General features: G+C 35.4%; 1 protein-coding gene across 6 annotated transcripts in view; it reads right to left on the reverse strand.

The window, feature by feature from the left end:
- Nucleotides 1-7,494: 7,494 nt before the first annotated feature.
- LOC105333210 (protein cycle) overlaps nt 7,495-13,576 on the reverse strand; it is a 58,098-nt gene continuing 52,016 nt past the window's right edge. For 5 of the 6 annotated variants that reach the window (XM_066084147.1, XM_066084144.1, XM_034472996.2 and 2 more), the window contains 6 exons: nt 12,978-13,063; nt 12,343-12,463; nt 11,706-11,772; nt 11,499-11,544; nt 11,275-11,409; nt 7,495-10,592 (listed from right to left, as the gene is read on the reverse strand). In XM_066084147.1, the coding sequence (XP_065940219.1) occupies nt 10,390-10,592; nt 11,275-11,409; nt 11,499-11,544; nt 11,706-11,772; nt 12,343-12,463; nt 12,978-13,063 (658 nt within the window). In that variant the 3' untranslated portion in view covers nt 7,495-10,389. The remainder of the gene's footprint in view (nt 10,593-11,274; nt 11,410-11,498; nt 11,545-11,705; nt 11,773-12,342; nt 12,464-12,977; nt 13,064-13,576) is intronic. The other variant, XM_066084145.1, reaches the window with a different exon arrangement.

The raw sequence follows: 13,576 nt of genomic DNA on the forward strand, positions 1-13,576 counted from the left end.
AAATAAAGCACCTATGCATCTGGTTTATTCTGGTTATCCACTAGAGAGAATTGCTACTGACATTTTGGGTGAGTTACCACAAACCGCAAATGGCAACAAGTATATCCTTGTGGTAGCAGACTATTTCACAAAGTGGACTGAGGCTTTTGCATTACCTAACATAGAGGCAAAAACAGTGGCTGCAAAAATTGTTGAAGAGTTTATAGTAAGACTTGGAGTGCCAGAAGTGATGCACTCAGACCAAGGTCCTCAATATGAAAGTAGGCTCTTCCAAGAAATGTGCAAACTTTTGGACATCCAGAAAACACATACCACACCATACCATCCTCAATCAGATGGCATGGTTGAGCGGTTCAATAGAACTCTAACAACCATGTTAAGTGGGTTTGTAAATGAACATCACACTGATTGGGATGTTCACTTGCCCTATGTTATGATGGCCTACCGAAGTGCACAACATGAAACAACGGGTATGACGCCAAACATGTTAATGCTTGGACGAGAAACTGCAACACCCCTTGATCTCATGTATGAGATGCCGCCACAAATAAAAGAAACACCAAATAATAAGTGGGTCTGGGAGCTGCAAGAGCGACTGGAAAGTGCACATACATTTGTAAGAAAGAAGATGAGCCAGTCAATGGTCAGACAGAAACACTATCATGACCGAAAGTTGAAGTGGAAGAAGTTTGAATCTAAGGAGAGAGTTTATGTCTACTTCCCAAGAAAGAAGGCAGGCACATCATCAAAGTTCACCAGTTTTTGGCAGGGTCCATTTGAAGTTATCAAAAGAATGACTGATCTAACATATTTAGTAAATTGTGGACCAAGAGGTTCTGAACAAGTCATTCATGTGGATCGAATGCGCAAAAAGCATTCTCAGTAGGACCTAGTAGGAAACGCAAACCACCTGCATGGCTACATGACTATGAGACTGACATGTAAATTTTGAAATAGGGTGGGACTTTTAGTTAGGCATAATAACAATTTAGATGTTTATAGTTGTTTTCATTTTTGTTTTGTTCCTAAAAGATGGCGAAGACAAAAGTTACACCTGGTCAACCCAGAAGATGTCCCATGTGCACCTTTGTTGCAAAGACAGGAGAGGAATATAGGAACCATGTCTTGGAGTGTGCCATGAGAACATTCAACTGCACCTATTGTAGCTACTCCAGTAATAAAGAGATTAATGTCAAGAGACATGAAAAGAGAAGTCATCCAGGTTTGCTAGGAGAGCCAATCAAGTTGGACAGCAAATCAGCTGACAGACCCATGGAGGCAACAGTCAAGAAACAGTCAGCACCTCAAGAGCCTGTCTCCGATTCAGAAGACTGGTTGAAACAGGATTATGGAGACGTCATTGGCGAGGTTTCAGCTTCAGACCAGTCAGATAGCAGCTCATCTTCAGATGATGATAGTGAAGAGCCTAAAGAGAAACCTGAGTCAAAGAAAACAGTTGTTGCAGGGGATAAGGCATCTGAAACGCTTTTGGAGGGGAGGATCATCAGGAAACAAACAGTACCCACCAAACCACACACGCCAAAGTTGAAGAACCCCATTGCAGTCGCCTCTAGTAAGCCAGAGTGTACCAGGCAGGATGCGTCAGTTCCCGGTAGCAAGCGAAAAGTGGAAACAGCAGATGCCAGCACTCAGACTGAAGCAAGTCAAAGGATTGTTACGACAAAGCGAACCAAGAGGTTTCGTCAAAATGAGATGGACATTGAGGAAATAGAAGAGGAACGATTTGTTTTGTTTGACATTTAAGTAAATGTTGTATGAAAGATTTTTTTTTTTTTGTTTAATTGGTCAGCATGAACAGTTATCGATATTATTATTGTTTTGTGTGAATAAATGAATCCTGAAATTAGTTTGAAAAAAAAACAACTTTGTATTTGATCTCTTGGTGTACATGCGGGACGCATGTCATCGGAGGCGTGGGTAGTGTAATAATTCCGGATATTTTAGGTTCGGCCCAGACCGGGTTTTTCTTTTAGTTCCTTTGTTTATGTCACGTGATACAAGGGTATAAATACGACAGTGAATCAGCTGTCGGCTGCTTAGTAGATAGAAATCAGCAGAAGAGAGAAGAAAACTGTTAGATAATAAAAGGTATTGTGTCAATACAGAGCTTGCCCGTTCGTAACGGTGTTAAGTGTTTTTGATAGGCCATAGAGAGGTTGTCCTCTTGGTACTGTAGGTTGCAGTCATTTTGGCTTGTCAGTGTGTCGCAGTAGGCTTTCCTCGGAGAGGCTAGCCATTGTTCATTTCTCTAGTGGCTGATCAGACTGTCGTCCAGGCCGTTGTGCCCACTGTCCGTCCTGAATAAGGCAGCCTACAGTGTGCACAGTGGTTGAAGGGCTACCACATATACTGTCCGTCCTGAATAAGGCAGCCTACAGTATATGCGGTAATCTGAGGACGGTCAGTCATTTTAGCTGAGTGGTTGACCTCAGTGGATTGTCACTGTGGGTGTGTACTGTCCGACCTGAATAAGGCAGCACCAGTACATCACACACAGTGTCAATTATATATTTGTTTATTATACCCTTGTTGTGTTTGTAAATATTCTAGATTCCCTGAAATTACTTGTTGATTATTAACCTAAGTAAGGTTAGGCTATACCAATCATTTTTGATAATCAATAGAAAATCATTATATTATAAGACTTTGTTAGTGTACACCCAAAACCCTGGAAAAGACCAGGCACGAACCCTTCCCCTGGCAGTACAAGTAGCTCGGTACGTTACACAAGCAAGAGAGACTCTGTTTTGTCGGATATTAACGGAGACAGCCAAGCGTCTGGTTGAACGAGACTACATTGAACTCTAGCGTAGGAATACATACGACTTTAAAAAGTATCTAAACTGTTCGTTCTATTTAAAATCTTTCTATTTCCAAGGTATTTATAGATAAGTTTTCTTGAAAAACAATGCTCCAGAATACATAGCATCGAATTTATCGCTTATTTTCAAGAACTAAGTGTTGTCAGCGGTATTGATTTGTGCTTAGGTCCAAACACTGTTTCACTTTCGCTTTGCCCGAGTAAGTGCATAGGAGAGTTGATTAAAATCAACTCCCAAAAATCAATCCAAGTGACTTAGTTTGGATGTGGTTATGGAGAAGAAACGTCTGAAGAATTTCAATCGATTGAGAGGGTCGGATGGGCGTGGCCATTTATATATAGACCATAACAATCTCCTTGAGATGAAGAGCTCTTTTTAAGATATCAGAAAATTGTCCACCTGATTTTTTTTCTTTACGAGTTACTCCATTGTTTTATTATTATCAACTTACAATAGTACTTGATAACAGTCGCTTCATTATATAAGTGAAAAACTAGAGTATAGTATATTTTAAACCCTGTTGCATGTAATAAGGTTTATCTCATAAGGATAAACTGGGTTAATTAGTGCATTGGGTCATTTTTTTTTATAATATTTTTTCGAGAAAAGGGCAGTTACTCTTATTAGTTGGTCAAATCCTATTTATCCCCTCTCGGATTCCCCATTTGTCAATTTCAGAAACTTTGTTTAATTGGCGAGCATACGCTATCAACCTTCCCTTTTTAGCTAGCCTGAACCGAATGTTCAAGTGACTATTATCCGTCGTCCGTCCATATGCCCGTCTACCTGTAAACTTTTCCCATTTTTTACTTTTCTTGATCCACTGGGTCATCCTTATAGAGAGAGGATTCTAAATCGTTAAAAATAAAATGGACAAAACACTTTTTAAAGGGGAGATAATCACCAAACGGGGAAAATCGAGTAGATATCTTCAAATCTTTTTCTCAAGGGCCACCAGAGATGCCAGTACATATATTTACAGCAATACTTTTTATGTAATGAAAATTCTAAAAACACTGATCCCCGGTCCAATACCGATGCCTCGAGAGAGGTTCGAAGTTCAACATAGAAATATATCGGATATATAGAACCACTTTGGTTGACTTTTTTTCCCGGTAGCGTCGCGTTCAATTCTGCCGGCCACCCATAAGCACGGTCTGCTTAAAATCAAACCTTCCACTAGCTCCTTTAATTTGATGGTCGCGGGGACAAGGCCTAAAAAATATTGTGTGTTTAGGGTAACCCGACCTAACCTACAAAAATGCCCCTGTCCTACAGTTTTTAGATGTCTGTTTTTATCCGATTGTGATTTTCATATCATTTCCATGAAAACTCGTCTTTAAATATGACACAAACAAACATTCCTAGGATTTTATATTTGTATTTGTGCCCTCATGGAGAAAAATATGATATAATTAAAAAAACTTACCTACCTAACCTAATTTTTTCATCAGTGTTACCCTAAACACAATTTTTTTCCTAGGCCCAGTCAAAATAAAAGTCGCCTCTGACGGTTTGATTTTAATTAGGCTGGCTTTGTGTCTGAGCTCAACTTTTATTGGTTTTTTTTCAAAACAATTATGTAATTGTTTACACGTTGTAATGGTTGTTTATTTAACTTTTTTTTTCATACATTTTTGTTTAGTGATTTTCGCGATTTACATTTGAATGTAATTTGAAAATTCTATTCTTATGTACTTTATTCTCCATTAATATTGATAAATGTCCCATGCAAGTATAAGGCATATCGACAATGCCATCAATAACATATACATTATCACATGTTCAAGATTATTACAGTATATAAGTTGGCTAGATGTTTTTGACAAAATTTTTAATGAAAAACATATACACACCTCTATACTAAAGAGAACAACGGGTAAATACAACTGGTACAAATTGGTATTTATCTTCTTGTATTTTCTAAGAAAACGCAGTATATGTATTTTTTGTGATTTCAATACCTTCATTTACCTCATGAATCACCAATGCAAAGAAAACATTTTATTTGACCGGTCGGCAGGGATGCTTACTCCTCCTAGGTACCTGATCCCAATTCTATCTTTTTAGAGGTCCGTGTTTGCTCTGCTTTGAATATGTATTTTGCTATATGGATTTTTGAGATGGTTGACAGTTTGTTATTGTCATTTTTCATTGTTTAATCAAATTTAGATAATTAAATTACAGAACTCACGGAGACGAGGCAACACCTTTATCATAAGAAAATCAAAGTTAATGATCTTGATAATAATAATATTGTAGTGTGATATGACACAGTATCATATAATATCATATTATACAAAATTGTATGAGAATCGTATTATATGTATAAATATTTACATTTTTCGGTGTCTTTGCCTGTGATAAAATTATCGATCGATTTTGTACTATTACAGTCCAATTACCTTAAATGAATTATAATTTATGCGCCAGTGGTGTTTGCTTATTTATATTCAAATACTTAATCGTACAATGACTGAAAATTATATTAATATAAGTAATAAAGAATCATTCTTTGTAATTTCTGGCTTTATTGGATTTGATCACGCTCCGACCAAAACTATCACCTCATAATACTCAAAGAATTATTCATTCATATTGCATTGTTAGTCATGATAGAGAATTTGTCAATACACTGCTATTCAATACTTTACAATTATTGCTGTTTTTTTAGGTCAATATGATGATTTAGCTACCCGAGAAGTACTATATTCACCTAAATCATCGTTTTGATAGAAAAAAACCCCAGCAATAATTATTTTATTACATGATTCAGCGACGAATCGATACAGAAATGTTATCAAGCAACATTTTCGTTTGAAGCCATAGCCGAACAAATTGAGAAACGCGATGTTTCATTGGACGATCTATTTTTAGTTTAATGTAGAGAAAATCGAATGTTATCCTAGGTCACGTGCAGGTGAATTTTCGAGATAGTTAGATATGACTCGATCAAAGAGCTAGGAATTAATCAATCATATAATAAACTATTGTATCGTATGATTCTACAGTCACGTTCTAGAAGTGTGTATTTTTTCCGTTTTTCCTATACATTTCATTGAAAACAAAACTTACTTTTATCAAATCTCAGCAACAGAAGGTTGGAAAAATATCTAAATATTATGCCAAAAAAGTGAATTTGTCTATCCGTTTCTTTTCAAACCTCGTCAAGGGTTTACCTTTTGATGATTCTATTTAAATAAAAAATGGTTTTCAATGAAATAAATAACGTAAAGAGAAAATCGACACGAGGGAATATAACATTGTGTAATATAATAAATTATAATACTTTATAATGTCCTGATGCAATATAAAATTGTATCATATCATATGATATTGTATCTAAATATGATATTGCTGTTCCAACATTCAAACCTTCATTTAACTACTCAAAAAACCAAATAATTACACATCTGGTCTAGCAACAAGATATATGAGATCAAGCTCTGTATATGAAGCCTCCTTTTAACCGTCGAGTCGACTATTTATGAATAGAATTTACTTCTTTTTGTCACCAGCTATAAGACTTTAAGGTATCCTACTCCTCAATGTTCTTGTATCAAGAATTTCTTGAGAAGTATACCATTGAAATCTGTAGACAAAACATTTGTATGTTTGATGAATTCAAATGGATTTTCTTTATGAATGATGTGCAATAATGAAATAATAATCTTTTTTGTGATGATTAAATTAATAAAATAATATTCATTTAAGATATAATGATCATCTGCGCGATGAAATCAAAACATGAGGAGTGAGATACCTTAACATCTAGATAATCGAGATCTCTCTTAGTATTATAAGATATCTCTGTAATTAATTTACAAAGCCAAATCAACTATGCAAGTTGAAAGAAGAATTATTATTTACATGAACATGATACCTGCTCAAGAAACCTTATCCACCTCCAGCATCCAAAATCTATGACCCAGATTCAGTGTTCATGCTTGTCAAGTGCAATAGTATCGAAAGACGCACCATGGACGACGGACGTTTAGTGAATTTAGGACCAGTAGTGAATGAGATATAATCATCATAGTGCATCTGCTCCAAAAACCTTTCAAACTTCTTCCAGCATCCGAGATTCAGCATTCATGCCTGTCAATTGCATTAGTATCCCAATATGCATCATCCATGCAAGTTTGGTGAAGATAGAACAATTAACTTAGATACGCCTATCAAAGCGCATCTGCTCCAAAATTTTAACCTGCTCAAAAACCTTATCCTCCTCTAGCATCTGAAATTTATGGCCCAGATTCAGCATCCAAGTCTATCAGGTCCGTAAGTGAGTCAATATGCACAATTTGTGCAAGTTTGGTGAAGATAGGACAAGTAATAACTTAGATACAGGACCTGCAACAAAATCTTTAACAAGGTCTGAACTGTGACGCCCAGGGTATGGCATTAGCTCCTCCCAACTTCGTCTCCATGTGCTAAACATGACCAGATATGCTTACTGGGCTTTCAACTCAGGTGAGCTAAAACAAGTCATGTTCAACATTCACGTTTGTCCACATATCCCTTTGAAATAGATTCCTAGGTAGTTGCTATGGTAAATTGATAAGAGATCATAATCAAATTTGCCAAGTTCTTATTTTTAGATAGTACCCTGAACTATCTCACTGAACTTTATGAACAAGAAAATAATTAAGAAGCTTTGTCAATTTTAATAACAGTGTATACATATATTCAATACAATTAACACAACCATATGATCTATAGTTATACATTACATGTATGTTACATGTCATCTTGAGCTTAATCACCCCTCGGTGTTACATTACATTATTTGCTATATATATTTGACTTGTCTTGAAGGGTTCCATTATGTTTACAATCAAAAAAAAAGTACTGTATATTAAGGATACCTGCTTTCTGTTCCCACAAGCCCAGAGTAGAAAACTGAGATATAAAAATATGTAACAACACAAAATCAAGGACTTTTATACACAGACCTGATCTGACTTGACTAATTTGACTTGCATTTAATTTATGCATTTCATCCTTCAAAATCTTTTGGAGGAGTTTAACAAAGCACGAACCAAGGGTGCTCATCTAAAATATTGTAAAGCTGTCTTAAAGCTGCAATGTTACTGTACACTTATGCTAAAACTTCAAATGAAAATCTATTTCCTGTGAAACAGCAATTTTTTGGTAATTCAAAGAAAAAAATTATTCATAATTTACGAATTACAGAAAATAAAGTTTTGTTTACAAATAATCCATGTTTTGACAGAATATGAGGTTTGGTTGAACTTACTTTAATTGTAAGCTTCAAGAACAAGTAATGTAATCTTAAAAATTATTGGTAAAAATCTATGCAGAACTTTCGAGTTGCAATGCAGTGCAATGGAAGACTTAAGATGATTGTTCTAAATACCAGAGTTATCTCCTCCTTGACCTTCTTTGTATTTTAAATTATTGTACTTAGTCTCTGTGAAAGTGGAAAACAAGTGATATGTTTAAACTAGATAATAAAGCAAGAAATTCAGAACTCTTAAACTGTGTTAATAAAAGCATTATATTGGTTTATTCCTTGACTAGTGTTTCTTTGCCATTTGTAAAAATCTATTTACGTCTCACAGTCAATGCAACGTTACAAATCATGATGTACAAATATAACTTACAGCATCATAACATTCATCTGTTTCCATAGAAACAAACTTTCCTTCCTCTCTGTTAAAATTTGACTATCTTAAAAACATTTTCATAAAAAAAATGAAATAGGAGTGAAACAAAAAACCCAACCAAACCAATTGCTCAAATATTGCCTTGTAAGAAGAAACATCAGTATTACATTTATAAACTTGTTTAAACTGAAAGTAAGAAATGTTGGATTTTCTTTGGCTAAGGTTTTTCTCTTTTTCTATTTGATACTTACTTTGTTAAAACACACAAATAAATATAAAAAGCACCAAGTATTTTCAATTCAGCATAGATTTAAGGTACAAATCGAATTGATGACTGCCATGATGATCATTTAAGTATAAAAAATGTGCTCATACAAACACCGCCACACGAACATATTTTTTACGAAACATTGAGCAAATCTCGACAAACAGATTTCCATTTCTTTTTCCATTTTAACAGGAACAAAACAGAAAATCTGCAAACAAAAATTTGGATTTCATCGATTTGAATGTGTCTACTAATGACATAAAAAAGTCAGTAAAAGATGGATGAATGTCTGTTAGGCAGTAATTGACAAGTGGAAAAGATATGATGACTAAGAACTGTACACATCCCCTAGTTTTTTTTTTTTTTAATCTAAATAAAGAATAACAAGCAAAAAAGCAAGAATGATTACCCAGAATTCTCCTTTGTTTAAAAATATCACTACTTAACATGTGTAGACAACTTTTTCAGGAGGTCAGTGGCAATTTATCATAACAACAGTCAATTTGAGGTTCAGATTTTAACTACTGTGTCTAATTAGGAATTCAATTATAGGAATTCAATTAGTAAGTATGATCTTTCAAAACAAATTTAAAGTGATCTACAATATAATGATGGTCAGATCTATCAATAATGTACAATTTAGACATTGAATACAAAACATATTCTCCAAAAATCTTGCTAAAAATGATTTTGACAAGAATATTTCCTAGTAAAGGGACATATAAAAATTTAGATGAAAAGTCGAGAACCATTTCTTTTCCGCAAAGATTATTCTACAAATTGAAAATTTCTGTTCACATATATGAGGTATTAATATTTACAGGGACAGGGGATGAATTCAGTGACTGTGAAGTGACATATTGGGACTACATCAGATAGATTTCGAAAAGTTGTTACTTTAGGTATAAACACTGATTACTTATAAAAAATTCTGGCTTTTTGGGAAACACAAAACTATTTGCATGTAAGAAAGAGATAGTAATGCTTGAGTGATGTACATTTAAATGAAAATGAAAGGAAATAAATAATAACATGATATTAGTGGAATATGTTCCTGATTTTAGTCTACTTGATGTTTTGATAAAGCTGAAGGCCGCTTGTATGACAGGTGAGCCAGATACCTTAATGGACCACTGTAATATAATTGAGGCACTGTTTAAACGGAGTGAGAATTTGTTACTAGCACTTCTTATATCTATATATAACAGGCACAAGGACAATATAACAATATACCGGTACATTGCATCTACACATCACAGAAATTGCTCATGCATTCACAAAAAAATCTAATGCTGTCCAACATACTCGCAACCACATTTAAACCAATCACACACTCTCTCTAGCACTTCACACTTTATCTTCTCTCTCACTTGTAGTTTGCTGCTCAACAACAATTCTAAACACGATAAAAAACCTCTGTGTAACACTTCCATTGCAAAGTAAACCCTTGGCGCGGTTTAATCCACCTCTTCCCTGAACACATTGCCACTTCCTGGACCAAGACTTTGAGCCTTGTAGGTCCGGCCTCCCTAAGGATCTCGCAGTCATATGATGCCAGCAACACCGGCAGGGTGAAGCCCGACCGCCCTCCCTCTATCTCTGTACATCTGTGAAGATGGACACTGCGTCCTCCTATCTCACTGTGTCCTTACAGGGGCCAGGGGAGATCGTTAAAGTCAATAGGTCCTCCGAGACCTGCGTCAGCCTCGAGTAGACTCATGATGATCGACATGGCCGCTTCGTCATTGCCGTGCTCGCTACTCTGTCCCGTCTCGTTCTCCGTTGATTCTTGCTCGGCGATGACACCCTCGATCAGGTTAGTCTCTGCTGAAGTACTGGCTACTGATCCTGCTACAAAAAGTGAGTGACCTTGTCAAATATAGTGAGTGACCTTGTGGAATATACCAGTACTGCTTTGTATTACATGTTGTATCCATTGGCTATATTCAATATTTCTATATTCATATGCAGTATTACTGGGTGGATTAAATAAATGATTGATAAAATAGATACAATGTAGATCATTTTTTTTTTTAGAAATCTTAATCAATGACAATAAAACCAATATACAAACATTTTTTCCTATTGAATTTTTCAGCACCCTACAGAAAAATCCAGTCATACGATAACATATTGAGCAAGAGATCTGGAATCTTTCTTAAAATCTTTGCAATTGTCTACACTGTCATTATGTGGTTTTTTTTTTTAATAATTCTTTCATCCAAGGTCTATTTTTAGAACCATTTTAACAAGAGCTTGGACTTTGGGTAGATGTGCCAAACAGCAATGTGACGTAGGACTGTCTATTTCATTGCTGGCCACTCAGCCATAGCTCTTTGAAATCAACAAGATTTGTCTGGCTTTTGTGCTAAGATTATGCAAGCGGTGAATATTTTGCTTACACCAGCATCATTTTTAACGTGTTTTGACGCAAGAAATAGATAGTTACGTCCTACTGAAAGTCCATGGCCTTGTTAAAATGGTTCTATCATCAAATATGAGAAATATTTTCCAGATTTTCTGGAGGCCTGACCTGTGGAGGTAGACTGAGTGGGAACAGTCAAGCCGTTCTTTCTCGTCACAGCCACCTGGCTCGCTAAAGTTGCTGCAACCTCACTGGACACAGCAACCTCTGTTGCTGTTGCAACTGGGGGTTCAGATAAAGGAACTACAATAAAAACACAGTTGTGTGACAACGTGAAAATAATAAAACGTGTCTTTACTTTGTATGTATGGTCGATGTCCTGAAAAAATTACCTGGAACTTTGACAGCAAGTCCATTTGTTAATCCAAAATGTTTTCCCTGAGAATGAGAAAATCAATGAAATGAATTAACTAAAGTAAATACTACATTAATTAATATTCAAACAAGACATCACTAGTATCAAATATATCAGAACTCCTCTTTTAATTACCAGGCTAATCTATAACCTGTGACAATGTTCTGTATATTTTCATACGTACCGGAATGGCTGCTGGGCTAGCAACAGGGACAGAGTTTGTACTATCTGCCAGCGTTGTGTTAAAGCCCCTAAAATTAAATAAAGCAAGTTTGTTGTATTCAAGCTTGATCACTGAACTATTGGACACATCAGTAAACTGTTCAGGAAATATGGCCTGATAAATATTCCTTCCTCCTTCTCTCATGCAGTGTCTTTTGATGAATAACTAAAACACTGTAAACAGTAAAACATGGTTATTGCGTACACGCTTATAATGAATTGATGCTTTCAGCGAAGTGATTTACATTCCCCATGACTTTATTACAGGTTGTAAACTTGATGGTTATAACGAATTATGCTTATAACAGAGCACAACTGCCCGTCCCGGGCACTTCGTTCTAAGCGTGTTTTCCTGTATCTACGGTAGTTAACTTTTCTGTAATAAGTTATTCCTGCAGTAAATGTAATGCTCTACAATGTACTTTAATGGCTCAAAAATGTATGAATCATAACATGGTATTACGTGTACTTTATCTCTGATCAGTTATCTTCACCAGAATAAAACCTTTTTCAAGTTGGAAAATTATATGGAACTGAAAATAAGTGGATGTTAAATTCCATTTGAAAACTGTAACAATAGTGCCAAGTACATGAAGTACCTCTGCATTTCTATCATTTCCTCAGCTATCTGTCGCCCTATCCTGCCAGCACCCAGCTTGGTCCCCATGGCAACAGCTCCTGCCTCAGACTTTTTCTTCTCACCTGAGGTAGACTGGTTATCTGTGGATCAAAAGTAAAAAAAATTATAAAGAAATCAGACATTTTGATATTGATATAATTAGAAATGAATCCATGAAATTACATTCCAAGAATCCTGTAAACAAAATCCACAAAAATTGGTCCCCTTTTTATTTAAATAATTTCACGGTAAAGTTTTTTTTTTATAAATTGCTTTGCATATTAATAATTGCTTTGCAGTTTATAAATATTGAACTGACACAACACAGTTTGTATTTTTATAAAATTCAGTACCTATCGAGACTCATTCTTGATTAGATTCTGTAAATCAACTTTCATTTGGGATTACTTTATTTCGCAATTTAACAGAAAAAAGCTGGTTCAACTATTTTCCGTGATCAAGTCTTATTCACACTTGAAATACCATTGCATCCATACAGCAAAGACTGATTCATGACAAGAAATATTTGCGACGAAGAGGCTCTCGCAAACCCTGTGAATATTTCTAGCACATGAGGAAAAGTTGGTATATAGTTTTTGTATTTCAAAACCTTACCATCTTTAAACTCCCAGTTATTGCTGCTGTCCATGACCTCTGACCCGGCATCTACACTCTGACCTGAACTTGTGACCTCTTGTTCCCTACAATCCAAACAACACTACCATTATTCTTCCACACATATAAACAATAGTTTAGAATTACTTTTGACATCTTTTTATTGCTTCACAAGAAGTTTCATGAGTTCTAAGGATTAATACCTTATCATATATTTTTCTCGAGTGCTTTCTTTTGCATAATTTAGTGGAATAACTCAAACACAAAAAAATGAATCCAATAAAAAAGTTTACTACCATCTTTATCATTGAAAAATTTGGGGGGGGGGGGGGGGGGTCAGCAAAAAGACAACTTTTGGATTTGAAGATTTTTTAATCTTTTTCATATTAAATTTTAGCAGGTTGGTTTGTAACATTGAGAACACATCATCTTAGGGCCGATCTATCTCTCAATACAGGAGAGAGAAGTCTATTTAAATAGAATGCTAAAGGTACTACCTGTACCATCAAAGCAGATCAGAATGCCACCGATACATGGAGAGTATTGATACAACCTTATCAAAGGAAAGAGAACATACAGGTCTTGCCCTCACCAACATT

The sequence above is a fragment of the Magallana gigas genome, chromosome 5 (assembly GCF_963853765.1).
Source record: "Magallana gigas chromosome 5, xbMagGiga1.1, whole genome shotgun sequence".
NCBI classification, from domain to species: Eukaryota; Metazoa; Mollusca; class Bivalvia; order Ostreida; family Ostreidae; genus Magallana; species Magallana gigas.